Source organism: Macaca fascicularis, chromosome 18 (assembly GCF_037993035.2).
Source record: "Macaca fascicularis isolate 582-1 chromosome 18, T2T-MFA8v1.1".
NCBI classification, from domain to species: domain Eukaryota; kingdom Metazoa; phylum Chordata; class Mammalia; order Primates; family Cercopithecidae; genus Macaca; species Macaca fascicularis.
In genome coordinates, this window is record NC_088392.1 from 1,932,659 (window position 1) to 1,945,000 (window position 12,342).

A 12,342-nucleotide genomic window follows, 5' to 3' on the forward strand; every position below is an offset into this window, starting at 1 on the left:
CCAGCCTTGCAAACATATGTCAAACATTTCATCTGTGTCTATGAAGTTTAGAAAAGCTAGGATTTTCTGATGTCAGGGAGTACACATTAATAAAATTATTAAGCTCAGCATTATCTTCTACTTTAGAAGTTTAACTTGTTATTCTGGACAAGCAGACATTTGCTGAGCTGAGCTAAGTGCACCTCTTCTTAGACAGTTGATTGTTACTTTAAATAGTCATTCTTTCTTGTCCGCACATCTTATAATAAAGTAGACATTTCTACTAAATATTATAATGAAGATTAACATAATTAAAAGTAGTTCTGAACAATTTTGCAAGATAAAGATTGGGAGTTAAGAAGCTTTTTTGAAGTGAGTTTTTATCAAAAGACAGGCAATGCCCCCTTTCTGCAAGACCTGATGCCCATGTTCTCTTTGTGGTTCCTTCAAAGATGAGCTATCTGGGTGTGGTGATGCTTTTTTCCCCCGTGGTTACAAATATTATTTCCACGCATTTATTACTTTTACGTGGCCTATAATTATTCGTTTAACACTCCCAGAGCCAACTGAGTTAGATTCCATCAGCCACACACTGTGGGCAAATTGAGCTTCGACTTGGCCAATCCTGTACTATCTGTGGTTGCGATCAGATCGATCCTGGAGCAATAGGCATCGATCCCTAAGGCAGGCAGCAAACACGTGTGGTCTTTCACACACACACACACACACACACACACACACACACACACACACACTTTTCAGCTGGTGTACTGAAGCCTACGTATGGAGGGCACCACATGCACTCGTGAATTTGCTGTGCACCCACCAGGACATGGTCTGAGTCCACAGACAATGGTTGGTTTGTGCCAAATTGAAACCCACGCCCAGGGAGGACATGGAGACACAACTCCTCTGTCAGGTCCCCTTTTCAGGGCTTTTGAGAAAATCTTCAATCTGCCTTCAGTTAAATACTAAGTCTAGCCATGATTTTCAGTTTTTTGAAGACCACTGAGTGTTTCTAAAACTGAGACTCTAATCCAGGCCAGTGGTAGGAAAAGGTTATTGGGTTCAGAGCTTGGTCTCAGGGACCATCCTTGAAAATAACCACTGTATTGTTGTAATTTAAAACTTGGTCTACAGCTACTCTTCAGCAGATGGTGATGGAGGTGGTAGTGTCAAGGTTAAAACATAAATTGAAAGAACAGAGTAACTAAGTCATGAGGTAACTTCTCAGTGAGAGACAGCAACGCACACGTGAATAAATACACAGGGTCTTTAGGCAAGGAATTAGCTCCGAGTGAATGAGGTGGGGGATTCATTAACTTCAACAACAGGTTAGATTTTATTTTCAGATCCTATAACATGTTCTGAGATGAGAATATATATATTTAGAGTTTTGCTTGGGAAAAACTAATTACTTACAAATATTTATTAATGAAAGTTCATTTGCCCAAATTACCTACAGCCCCTAATTAAAATCTGAGGTTTATGCACTCTATTTCTCAATAATAAAGAAAGATCTAGTAGTTTCTTGGGTGAAATTATAGGCTGATTATTCAACTTACTACTCAGCATGTGTCTATAATGTCCAATAATAACTGCATTGTTTATCTTTGAGATAATATGCTTTAACAGTACCCACCTCTTGAATTACCAGTAGGATTTTTAAGAATCCCAAATATAAAGTGTCTGGGTTGCAAAATTTTTCTTGATGGTTCCATACCTAACATTTCAAGTAGGCTGACGCTGTGCAGTTCTGCGGACCTGCCGGCTGTATTTCTTGGTGGTATGTGATGCTCTGTTACTAAAAATCACCAAGAAAAACAAACAAGGGTGAGAGGCTTATGTGCAAAATCTTCCTTAAACGATCTCAGTGTGTGGGGAAGTCTTTCTGCACTTTTTAATTGTGTATTCATAAGACTGTCACCATTTGACATGGAAAATGTTTTTCTAGGCCTGCTCGTTCTGCTGCAGCAGCAGCGTGAGGGTGGGCGGGCACGTTTTTTCTGGGTAAATTAAGGTCACAACGGGAGCTGTTCTTAAACCGTCCTTGATACGGCAAAGAGAAAAAAAATCAAACAGAAACATTTTGCATTATACATATAATTAAAAGATCTTGTGACTTATAAAAATGATTTTGTCATTTAGATATTTTTACCCCTATTTGTAAAAAGGTATTGGTATTAAAATTCAGATGTCCTTTAAGTTAAGCTAGAAAGAACGAAATGGAAATTAGTCACACCTAAAATAACCACGAGGAATGAAGGAAATAATTTACACTTTTCTGTAAGAATTCTAGTTTATAGATCATTCTGTAATTTAAAATATGTGTATCATACCAACATAGAAAGTATTACCCATTTCCCATGTTCACAAATAATCACATTTGGAACAACTGTAATCAGACATTTATTTCCACGTTTGAATCATATACAGTGAGCGATTCATACCAATATGAACAAGTCCTTGCATCTTTCGCTGCAGGGCATGGCCTATGCACCATTTGTTTTTCATTTACTGATGTAAAGAACTTTGGACAGAACAGAACACAAACGTAATCTGACACCGTGACTTCTCTTCTTCCTCTTGTCTCGCTGGCTTTCCGATTTTCCCACAGGGTTATCCAAGCTCCCCGAAAGGCAAGTATTCGCTAGGAATGGTCTGTCCAAATGACAATCTATGATACTTCCAATGAAAACAGGCCAAAGATGCAGACCGTGGTAGAAATCAGGACAGTAACACCAATGTTCATAGTTTAGGCTCTCTGATATTCTACTAAGGAATAACAAGAAAAAAAAAACCACATTGTTTTCAATTGCATACTCTTTTGAATATATAATGCTGTAATGAGGGGCTGTGGGTGTACTTGTGTGCAGGACTCATGGAAAAATCAAATATGTTTCTAATGTCCCTTATCTAACAGAATATGCAGTACGCATCAGTTCACAGCTTGATTTTATTTTACCAAGTATAGTTGCATTTTTAACATCAATAAGTTCAATGGCTTTTTCATTTAAAAAAAGATACAAATACATTTTTCATGATCCAAAAATGATTCCGTGTAGTAGTTTCTTTAGCAAAGTTACTTGTAATTGATTTTTCATATCTATGGGAGAATATTTTTAGGTAATAACTCATATTTTCTCTCTATATAATAAATACCATCAATTTTTTTCATGATTATTTTTGGGTAAAGAGAAAGATGTACATTAGTGGTAGTTCTTAAAAAAAAACATGGAAGTTTGAAAAGAACTGAAAAGGATTTGAATATCGTCAAATTCTACCCTCTTCCTACAGATAGCAAAGCAGCTTTTACATGGCACAGAGTGAGAACCTTCTCCACGCCGGGCCCCCTCCCCGGGCCCCAGCGTGGATTGTACCAGCCAGGACAATGCAGAGAGGACAAGGTCACGCCCCAAGCCTCGCTTGGTACAGAAATGCTGAAAAGAGAATGGCCAAAAAAAAAAAGCCTCTATTGTCATTTCATTTTAAAGTTTTCACTTCATAAAGAATACTGAGAATTAATGCCCGATATTTCCTTCTTACATGAAAAAGGGGAATGTCACTTCCTTCCCATGTTATATAGAATATTTTGTAGATCAAGTTTTAACATAGCTAAAAAGCAGCAAACAGGTCTGCCGGGATAAACGTTTCATGTCCTCTTTTTTTTCAGTGAAGCACTGTGTCGTAAGAAACCTTCAAAGGAATAAACAGGTACTGTCTGCCTGTCTCAGTAATTAGCAAACGAGCACAAGGTGGTAAACACAGAGGCCTGAACACGGGGCCCTCAGGTTGGCAGTGAGCTGGCGGGTGACAAGCTGGGCGAGAATGAAACACGTGCAGCACCGTCTCCGGCTTCACGCGTGCACCAGAAGAGGGACGAGAGGTTTGGGCATCTGCGGCATCACAAACCACCACAGTGAATACAGTGATTTGAAACTGGTTGGGCTGGAAACATGCATGCAGCCTAGTGATAAAGAAATGGCCCTGATGTTCACCGGGGCTTCGTAAAACACAAGATGGGGACCGGGCAGTGCCTGCCAAAGGCAGAGGAAAAGCAGGTAGGGGCTCCCATGCCTCCAAGCTTCCATGGGGCCAAAATTAAACAGCAAGAGCTGGAAGACAATTGCTTTTTAGCCCTTTAGCAGTACTTATTAATTAGCTTAAATGTTAATGTTTCCTGTAATGAACTTAGAAATGTATTTAAATAATTTTTAGGGATCGTTGGCATTTATGATTCTTTGATACACAGTTTACATCACCATAGTTGGCATCAGAAAGCAGTAAACACCCAGGCTTGCCAAGCCTAACATCTCTGACCTTACCTCTGGAAATATTTTTAAAATACAAGAAGTAAATCCCTTTTCTCCTGCATTTTAGTTTATGTTAATTACTTTAGATGGCTGTACATTTTTTTGCTAATTCCTTACTTTAAAAAAATTGAATTTACGATCTCATTTAGTCAGTTTACATTTTATACTTTCTATTCTAACATTGAAATCAACATGGTTTGATTTCTAAGGCTAGCGATATCTGCTGGAAGGTTGGCCTGGATTGGTTAGTTTAGTGGTTAGTACCTTTATCATTCGTTAAAAGCCACCTGGTACTTCCCAGGTAAAAATCACTGTAGCTTTTAGGTTGTCAGTAGTTATTCTTTTTAAAAATAAAAATAATAAAAAAAGAAATTGATTACATATCTTGAAATCCAGGAGCTATAAAATCATTCTTATTAAATGTTATCAGTGAGGTAAAGCTTATTTTAAATTAAGGACGTTCTCCATCTGGAATTAAGCTGTGTGGAGCCACCATCCATGAACTCACAAAGCTGCTGCTGCTGCCACACTGTGGGCACCGCCCCACCCACTCCTATCCTGTCCTGTGATTAGATGCACATCTATGTGTTCAAGCAACCTGAAAAGCTGGCATTTTCACTTCATGCTGATGACAGGAAGGCAATTCTGAGCGGTCATTTTTGGGCACTGCGGAGTCGCTGATATGCAGGAATTTTCTACCACATCTTCTTCCATCATAGATGTAAAAAGAACCCACAACTAGGAGGCCGAATTTTTATTTTGGAAAAAAGCACAAAGTAAAAATTTCAAGACCAATCAAGATGCACCGAGACGCTGCTTAAATCTAAGCTGCCAACCTGTGTTGACGTTCCTGGTGGAAATACCACGGACACACACCCACCACAAATGACCTCCTCAAATTCCACTTTCTCCATTAGGGAAATCAAGGAACGCAACTCAGAAGTAACATTACATCCTGCATTTTATTCAATTCCATGTGACAAAAATAGTAACCTAGACTAAGACATCCCATTTCAATCAGTAGATGTGTCAAGCCACAAGATTTAATAATAAAAAATATTGGGTCTAGGTAACAATCCCCAGCTGCTCAGAGAGGCCCCAGCCCCGCATGGCATTACAGTATAAAAATAGCGTCTCTCTTGACCATGCAGAGGGATGGCCTAGCCCTGCACACAGGAGGGTCAGTCTCACTGTACCTTCATGAGCCATCTTATTTACAACACTTTACATTTCTCTTTAGTTATATACACATCCATTTGGGAGAAGAGAGGACACTATGTGGTACCAAATACTAACCAAAAAACAAACGAACAAAAAACCACACACACACACCAGAAAGGACACTGATAAATAGTGAAAACATTCAACTGCTGAAACACAGCGACCTCAAGCCACCTCAGTTTTCTCTGCCTAATGCTTGAGACACCCCGACCCCTCATCCCGTGAGAAGAGGTGGCACAGTGGGGCCAAGTTACATCTCATCACCGTGGAAAACAGAGCTGTAGAGTTCAGTGTTCATTTCCAATAGAAATAAACAGCTAATGAGTCTTTGATACTCTTTTTGTTCAGTGACACGCTGGCACACACAGCCCATCCTCTCACAATGATTGTTGTTGCTGCTGTGGTTGTTAGGAGAAGATCGTTTTATTTTTCTGTCTCAACCGAGAAGACTTCACTGTCCGGGCATGCAACTCCTCGCACTGTTACCCAGCTGACAGAGCATCTCTTGAACAATTTTGTTGTTGGAAGTTCACAGTGTCAGACGCCAGCACGCTTGCAACGCACGAAAATGAGGTAGTTCACACGACGCCGTGTTTGCGCTGCCTCGGCCGCCCCTGCCTCCCGGGCCCTCCCGGCTGGATGCAGCTCAGCCATCAGCGCCAGACTGTGTTCTGAAAAATCAGAGGACACTGTGCTTTGCTTTCATCTGAGAAGATAATAAATAAATCAGGAACTCGGAAAATTTCAAAGTCATGACTGATTGTACTGCCTGATACTTGCCACTTCTCTTGGGTTTACTGTCCACGTGACCAGTGCCACCAGGCAGCCACAGTCTTGTCTGTGGGTGAGAGAGAGAGAGAGACAGACCCGCTTACGGGAAAATCAGACTTGCAAAAGGTTCTCCTAGTTCCTTCCTGGCGTGTACTGACGTCACAGTCCTAGGAGGAATTCACCAAGGTTTCATTAGGGGGTGGTCACAGTTTGTAAATGGGCTTTGTGTTTGTAGAAAAGTTAAATAAATCATTTTAACTCAAGAAACGGCAGGCCCTATTTTCTGAGGAGCTGACAAGTCTTGGTGGCTTTTCTTTTTCTTTTTTTTTTTTTTTTTTGAGACGGAGTCTCACGCTGTCGCCCAGGCTGGAGTGCAGTGGCGCGATCTCGGCTCACTGCAAGCTCCGCCTCCTGGGTTCACGCCATTCTCCTGCCTCAGCCTCCTGAGTAGCTGGGACTACAGGCGCCCGCCACCGCGCCCGGCTGATTTTTTGTATTTTTAGTAGAGACGGGGTTTCACTGTGGTCTCGATCTCCTGACCTTGTGATTCGCCCACCTCGGCCTCCCAAAGTGCTGGGATTACAGGCTTGAGCCACCGCGCCCGGCCTGGTGGCTTTTCTTTTTAAGTGGCATAGATTTCTAATATTGTTTGACCATAAGACAAAACAAGAAACTGTAACAGTTTTCCCATTTTCCTTAAATTGAAGTACTATTTATAAAATACTTTACATCTTTTTAAATTTTCAAATTATAGACAAACCTCCCTAATACAAAATACTAAAAGTGCAATAGTATAAATTAAGAGTTTGCAACCACATTATACAAACATTACCTTTTTATTGTACAGCTTTGATAATGTGAAATATTTTCTCACAACTGTTTATAATGTTGTGAGTCATTTACGGTGATGTTTGTCTGTAACTCGTTCCCCAGTCATTGGGCTACAGACCACACTAGAAAACAACAGTCCACATAGCAGCTACAAACATTTAAATTAAAAAAAACAAAACAAACAAACAAAAAAACCAAAAAAAGGCTTATTACTGACAGGTACTCGCACATGAAAAGCATGCTATCTTTCCCAACAGAACTTCACAATTTTGCCTGCATTGAAATAATCCACTTATTTATAGTAAAACAAATCTTGCTTAAAAAAAAAATCACATAGCCAGATGTATTCTGCAGTACAAAAGCTTCGTTTAAGGTCGGGGCTATTATATTGTCTGTTACCCGCATAATCTTAACATTATAAATACTACAGACGAAGATAGTGTCATGATACACAGCATTGGGAGTACTAAACCACGTCTTTAACATGAAGAGTTCTAAAAAACATCGTTCAAGTGTCTTAACTAATTCAAACGAAACCATCAAATGAGTTTCACTGGAATACCGCGGGGGACCCCTTTCTCCCTCGTAGAGATTATTGGGTTTCAGGAGAAAGGAAGTGGACATGGTCTGAGCTCTTTCTGTTCCTAAGGCGGTTTTCCAAGCACTTTTTTTTGACAGAAACTTATGTAAAAGGTTGCAGAGTTCTCAAGAACAGTCAGGCCTGCTGTTGAAGGGGGCGCCATGCAGCACTTACAAGACCACCTCTCAGCAGTCGCACAAAGTGTTTTCTGCTATGGGTGAAAGTGTAATGAGAACCGAGGCAAGGAAGGTCAGAGGCCTGGCGCTCCAACTTCAAAACGTGGGCCTGGGCAGGGCAGATGAGCGAGTCACTGGCTAGTTGATACCAATCTCCTTGTTGTCCTCGATAAACCGTGTGAATGGGCGGCTGGCTGCTGTTTCTGAGCTTGCTTTGTCCAAGCTGACGATGGGTGGGCTACTGCCGGTACGCGCTTTGTCCATCCCACTGGCCATGGTGCCCAGAGGGGGGAGGGCGCTGCCCCCGAGACTCACGGGGAGCTGGGGGATGCCTCCGTTCTGGATGACGGAGATCTCGTTGTTCTTCATGGCGAGCCCGTTCGTGATGGCTGCAGCATACTGGTTCCAAAAACTGGGGTCGACGTTCATTGCCCGAGCCGCCAGGTCCTTCTGGAACATTTCAGAGAACTTCAGGGCATCGCCCCCTAGGAGAGCCATGGGGTTCTCCACAGACAGGCGGCGGCCGCGTCTCGCGGGGGCGTTATTCCACATGTGTGTCCCCATGTGCACCTGCGCGAGACACGGAGACAGCCCACGAGTAAGCGCCCAGACACGGAGGCAGAGCTGCTCCGCGTTCACTGCGGCAGACAGAGGTCTACCCCGCTCCCAAGCGCGACTTAGGGACAACAAAACACAGGTGGACTTTTCCGGGCACTTCATATTTCTACATGCAAACATCTTGTTTTATTGAATATAATAAGCAAAACCAACAAATATAAATTAATGAATGTGGTCTTTCAGTAGACAAACTTTAATTTTCTCCTAAGGTGTAAAGCCCACATGGCCACCCAGAGAATGTTCTGGAGCTCGAAGGGTCCAGGTCTTGCCCCTTCACTTGCCCAAGCCCTGGCTCCCTTCATGGCCTCCACCGTCCCCCACTTCACATCCTCTGCCGCTGGGACTGTCTGACTGTGCCTCTCTTCTCTTGCTTTCTCTCAAACGAGAAAACATTAATTCTAGAACATCCCAGGGCCACCTGCAGCCAGCAGACCCTTGGGTCAGTTCTTATCCAGCCCACACACGCTGGGTAGAAACCACAGGCAACGATCTTTGGGCTGTCTGAAGAGGCTGCCGGAACCCAGACAGGCTGGCTTTGCAAACGAGGACTTCACAGAGGACAGAAAGCAGCCATCAGCCAAGACGGTACAAGGAACGGGCCTGAGCCACCCAGTACTCGTCACACACCCTCTCTACCACTGCTGCTGCGATCTCAGCGCAGCGCTGGCTCCTCTGCCCCACGCCAGGAGTTTCTCAACCAGCGCCCCTCCTGTGGGCCCTCTTGGCAGACACAAGGACAGAACGACAGGGCCTGTTGAGTGACCTCGCCTTGGTATTTCTTGTATTACATGTGAGGTTTAAAACCAAGTTTATTTTCCATCAGATTCCAGAGGGCTTCAGGCCCTAGACCTGTCCCCCAAGTTGCAAAGTGAGTGTTCTCACCCCTAACCAATGCCTAACCTGGCTGAAGCCATCAGAGGCCCAGCTGCATGTGTCCCTGGGGAGAGGCCCAGGCCCCTGTTCCTCCTGCAGCCGATTAACAGCATGTAGCCTAAGTGTGTGTGCACAGGGACACACACACACGCCAGACACCACACACACGACATGCCCATTTGGACATGCACATTATACACGTATGGATACATTATACACCCACACATGGGGCACCTACACATGCATACTCATACACAACCCATACCCACATGCATGCACATAGGTACACCGCTCACCCACACGCACACCCGACACACACACATCACACCCTACCACACACCACGCACATGCATGCAAACACACCCACACCCACACGTGTGGCATCTCGTTCCCCTGGCCAGAATAGGAGCAGGACCTCGGTTGCTGTGTCCGCGGCAGGTGATGGAGGAAGCCACGGCGGCTCGGCGCACCGCAGCCGGGGCTGGAGCCTGCCATGCTCTTACCTTGAGGTTGCCCTTGGTGGTGAAGGCCCGGCCGCAGATGGTGCAACCGAACGGCTTCTCGCCGGTGTGCGTGCGCTCGTGGATCTGCAGGGCACTGGCCGAGGAGAAGGTCTTCCCGCACGACTGGCAGTTGTGCTGCTTGGGCGTCCGGCGCGGCGGGGGGGCCAGCATGGGCGTCAGGCCCGGGCCCATCACTGTCTGAGGCCCGGCGGGGACCTGGACGCCCGCGGGCAGCGGGGGACCCTCGCCCAGCGCCATGGCCTTGCCGTGACCGTTCACTTCCACTTTGATCATGGTGGGTGCGGCGCTGGAGATCAGGCTAGGAGTGCTTTGGCTGGGACCTAGAGCAAAGTTGGGGTCAAATAACTGAGAAGGCAGCTCTTTCAATCTGTGCGTCAGTAAGTGCTGTTTTAAATTACCCATAGTGGAGCACCCTCGCCTGCAGAGCGCGCAGACGAACGGCCGCTCCTTAGTATGGCTGCGGTAGTGGATTTCCAACGCGCTCTTGCAAGCAAAAGGCTTGCCACAGACACCACACACAGTGCTGGGACACTTACCCCGCTCCCTGTTCAGGAACAGCAGGCTGAAGGGCGCCTCCTCCTTGATGCCCGCGCGGCCGGGGGCGCCTCCGCTGCCTGGGGCGGGGGCCGGGCTGTCGGGCCTCTCGGTCTTGAGCGGGATCTCCTGGGGCTCCTCCGGGGCGCCCAGGCCCGGGGACTTGGAGCGGAAGCTCTCGCCGTTGCTGGGGGCCGGCGACAGGGCCTGCGAGGACGAGGACTCGGACAGGGCGGGGCTACCCGCGCTGTGGCTCTCCAGGTCGCCCACGGCCGACGAGGAGTCGTTGCTCAGGCGGTCACTCTCTCCGGACCCGTTATCCACGGACTTGAGGCTGGTCAGCTGCTGGCAGCTCATGACCGAGTCGATCATCTTCATCTGGTTCTCCAGGGCGGCGATGCTGGAGATGACCGAGGGCGGGGAGGGCGGGCAGGACCCCGCGTAGGACAGGAGTGGCTTGGCCGGGTCGCTGGCCGCGTCCTTCAGCTCGGCGTCGTCTTCCATGGAGTTCTCGTCCATGTCGTCGTCGTAGCTGCTCAGAATCTCCGCGTTCTTGTCGTCGTAGGCCAGCTCGGAGTCCATGGCATCCTGGAAGCCCTCGGGCAGCGGCGTGTTGGGGATCTGGCCGCCCATGTGCATGCGAATGTGCTGCTGCAGGACCACGGCGTTGGTGAACTTCTTCTGGCAGATGGGGCAGGAGTGCTGAACGCGCAGGGGCGGCTTGGCGCGGTGCACGCCGAAGTGCGTCTTGAGGTTGCCCTTGGTCGTGAAGGCGCGGCCGCAGATCTTGCACTTGAACGGCCGCTCCCCCGTGTGCGTCCGGTAGTGCATCTTCAGCGCGCTCTGGCAGCTCAGCACCCGGTGGCAGATGACGCACTGGTTCGGGTCCGTCATCTTCTTGTCGATGTTCTCCACCAGCTGCTGCAGCTTCGAGGTTTCCGACGTTTGCATCGAGTCCAGCAGCCCGCCGAACGGAAACTGGGCCTTGAACTGCTCGGAGACGGCGGGCAGCCCGGGGCTGCCGAGGCTCGTGGGAGCGCCATCCACCGATGTTGGCGCGGCGCTGGCCTGCGCGCCCACGGGAGTGTCCCCGGCCCTGACATTGGTGCAAGGCAAGCTGACGGGCTCGGCTTTAGTCAGGGGCGGCCCGCCGAGGAGTGGCTGTGGGGACTCGGCGGTGGCTGACACGCCGGACTCGGGGTGGTTCAGGCCTGGGGACAAGGAGGCGCACTCGCTGGAGGCGGGCGAGGGCCTCTGCGGGGAGCGGCTGGCGGGGGTGGCGGTGGGGGAGTCCGTGTAGCCGTGCGCGCCAGGGACAGTGGGCGGCAGTTGCAGCCCCACGGACGTGGGCACGGTGGGCAGCACGGGCTTGCTGTCCAGCCAGGTGGTCACGGGCTTCTCTGGGGGCAACGACATGCCGTAGGGAATGCCCGAGCAAGTGGGCACATTGTCCAGGTACTCGGGGACCGGGTAGGGGTTCATCTGGATGTGGGGGTACTTCTCCTTGTGCCTCTGGAAGTGCACCTTCAGGTTGCCTTTGGTGGAGAAGCGGTTCCCGCAGATGTTGCACTTGAAGGGCCGCTCGCCTGTGTGCGAGCGCAGGTGGATCTGGAGCGCGCTGTCACTGCCGAAGACCTTGGCGCAGAAGCGGCATTTGTGCTTGAAAAACGGGTCCTCGGCACTGGCCTTGGGCTCGAACACTGACACATTGGGCGGCTTGCCCTTGCGGTGCTTCATGAGCGCGGACAGCGGGTCCAGGGCGTTGGCCGTGGCCGCGATGCTGACCAGCGGGTTGGGGAAGATGACGCCGCTGGCAGAGGTCTGAGGTAGAAGCGGGCTTGGCAGGCCGGGCGCCGCGCCCAGCAGGGACCCCGGGCCCAGGGCAGGCGGCGTGGACGCGCTCTGTGGCTGCGATGAGGCCG

At 48.1% G+C, this 12,342-nt stretch overlaps 1 protein-coding gene across 4 annotated transcripts in view; it reads right to left on the reverse strand.

Annotated features, from left to right (window-relative positions):
• Positions 1-2,372: 2,372 nt before the first annotated feature.
• The window catches only part of SALL3 (spalt like transcription factor 3), a 23,106-nt gene continuing 13,136 nt past the window's right edge, over positions 2,373-12,342 (reverse strand). The window contains exons 2-4 of one of the 4 annotated variants that reach the window (XM_045378362.3): positions 10,423-12,342; positions 9,866-10,206; positions 2,373-2,751 (exon numbers count right to left, since the gene is read on the reverse strand). The exon at positions 10,423-12,342 is cut by the window's right edge and continues 912 nt beyond it. In XM_045378362.3, the coding sequence (XP_045234297.2) occupies positions 2,728-2,751; positions 9,866-10,206; positions 10,423-12,342 (2,285 nt within the window). In that variant the 3' untranslated portion in view covers positions 2,373-2,727. Of the gene's footprint in view, positions 2,755-5,235; positions 8,442-9,865 lie in introns of those variants that run through there. The other 3 variants (XM_045378363.3, XM_045378361.3, XM_045378360.3) reach the window with 3 other exon arrangements.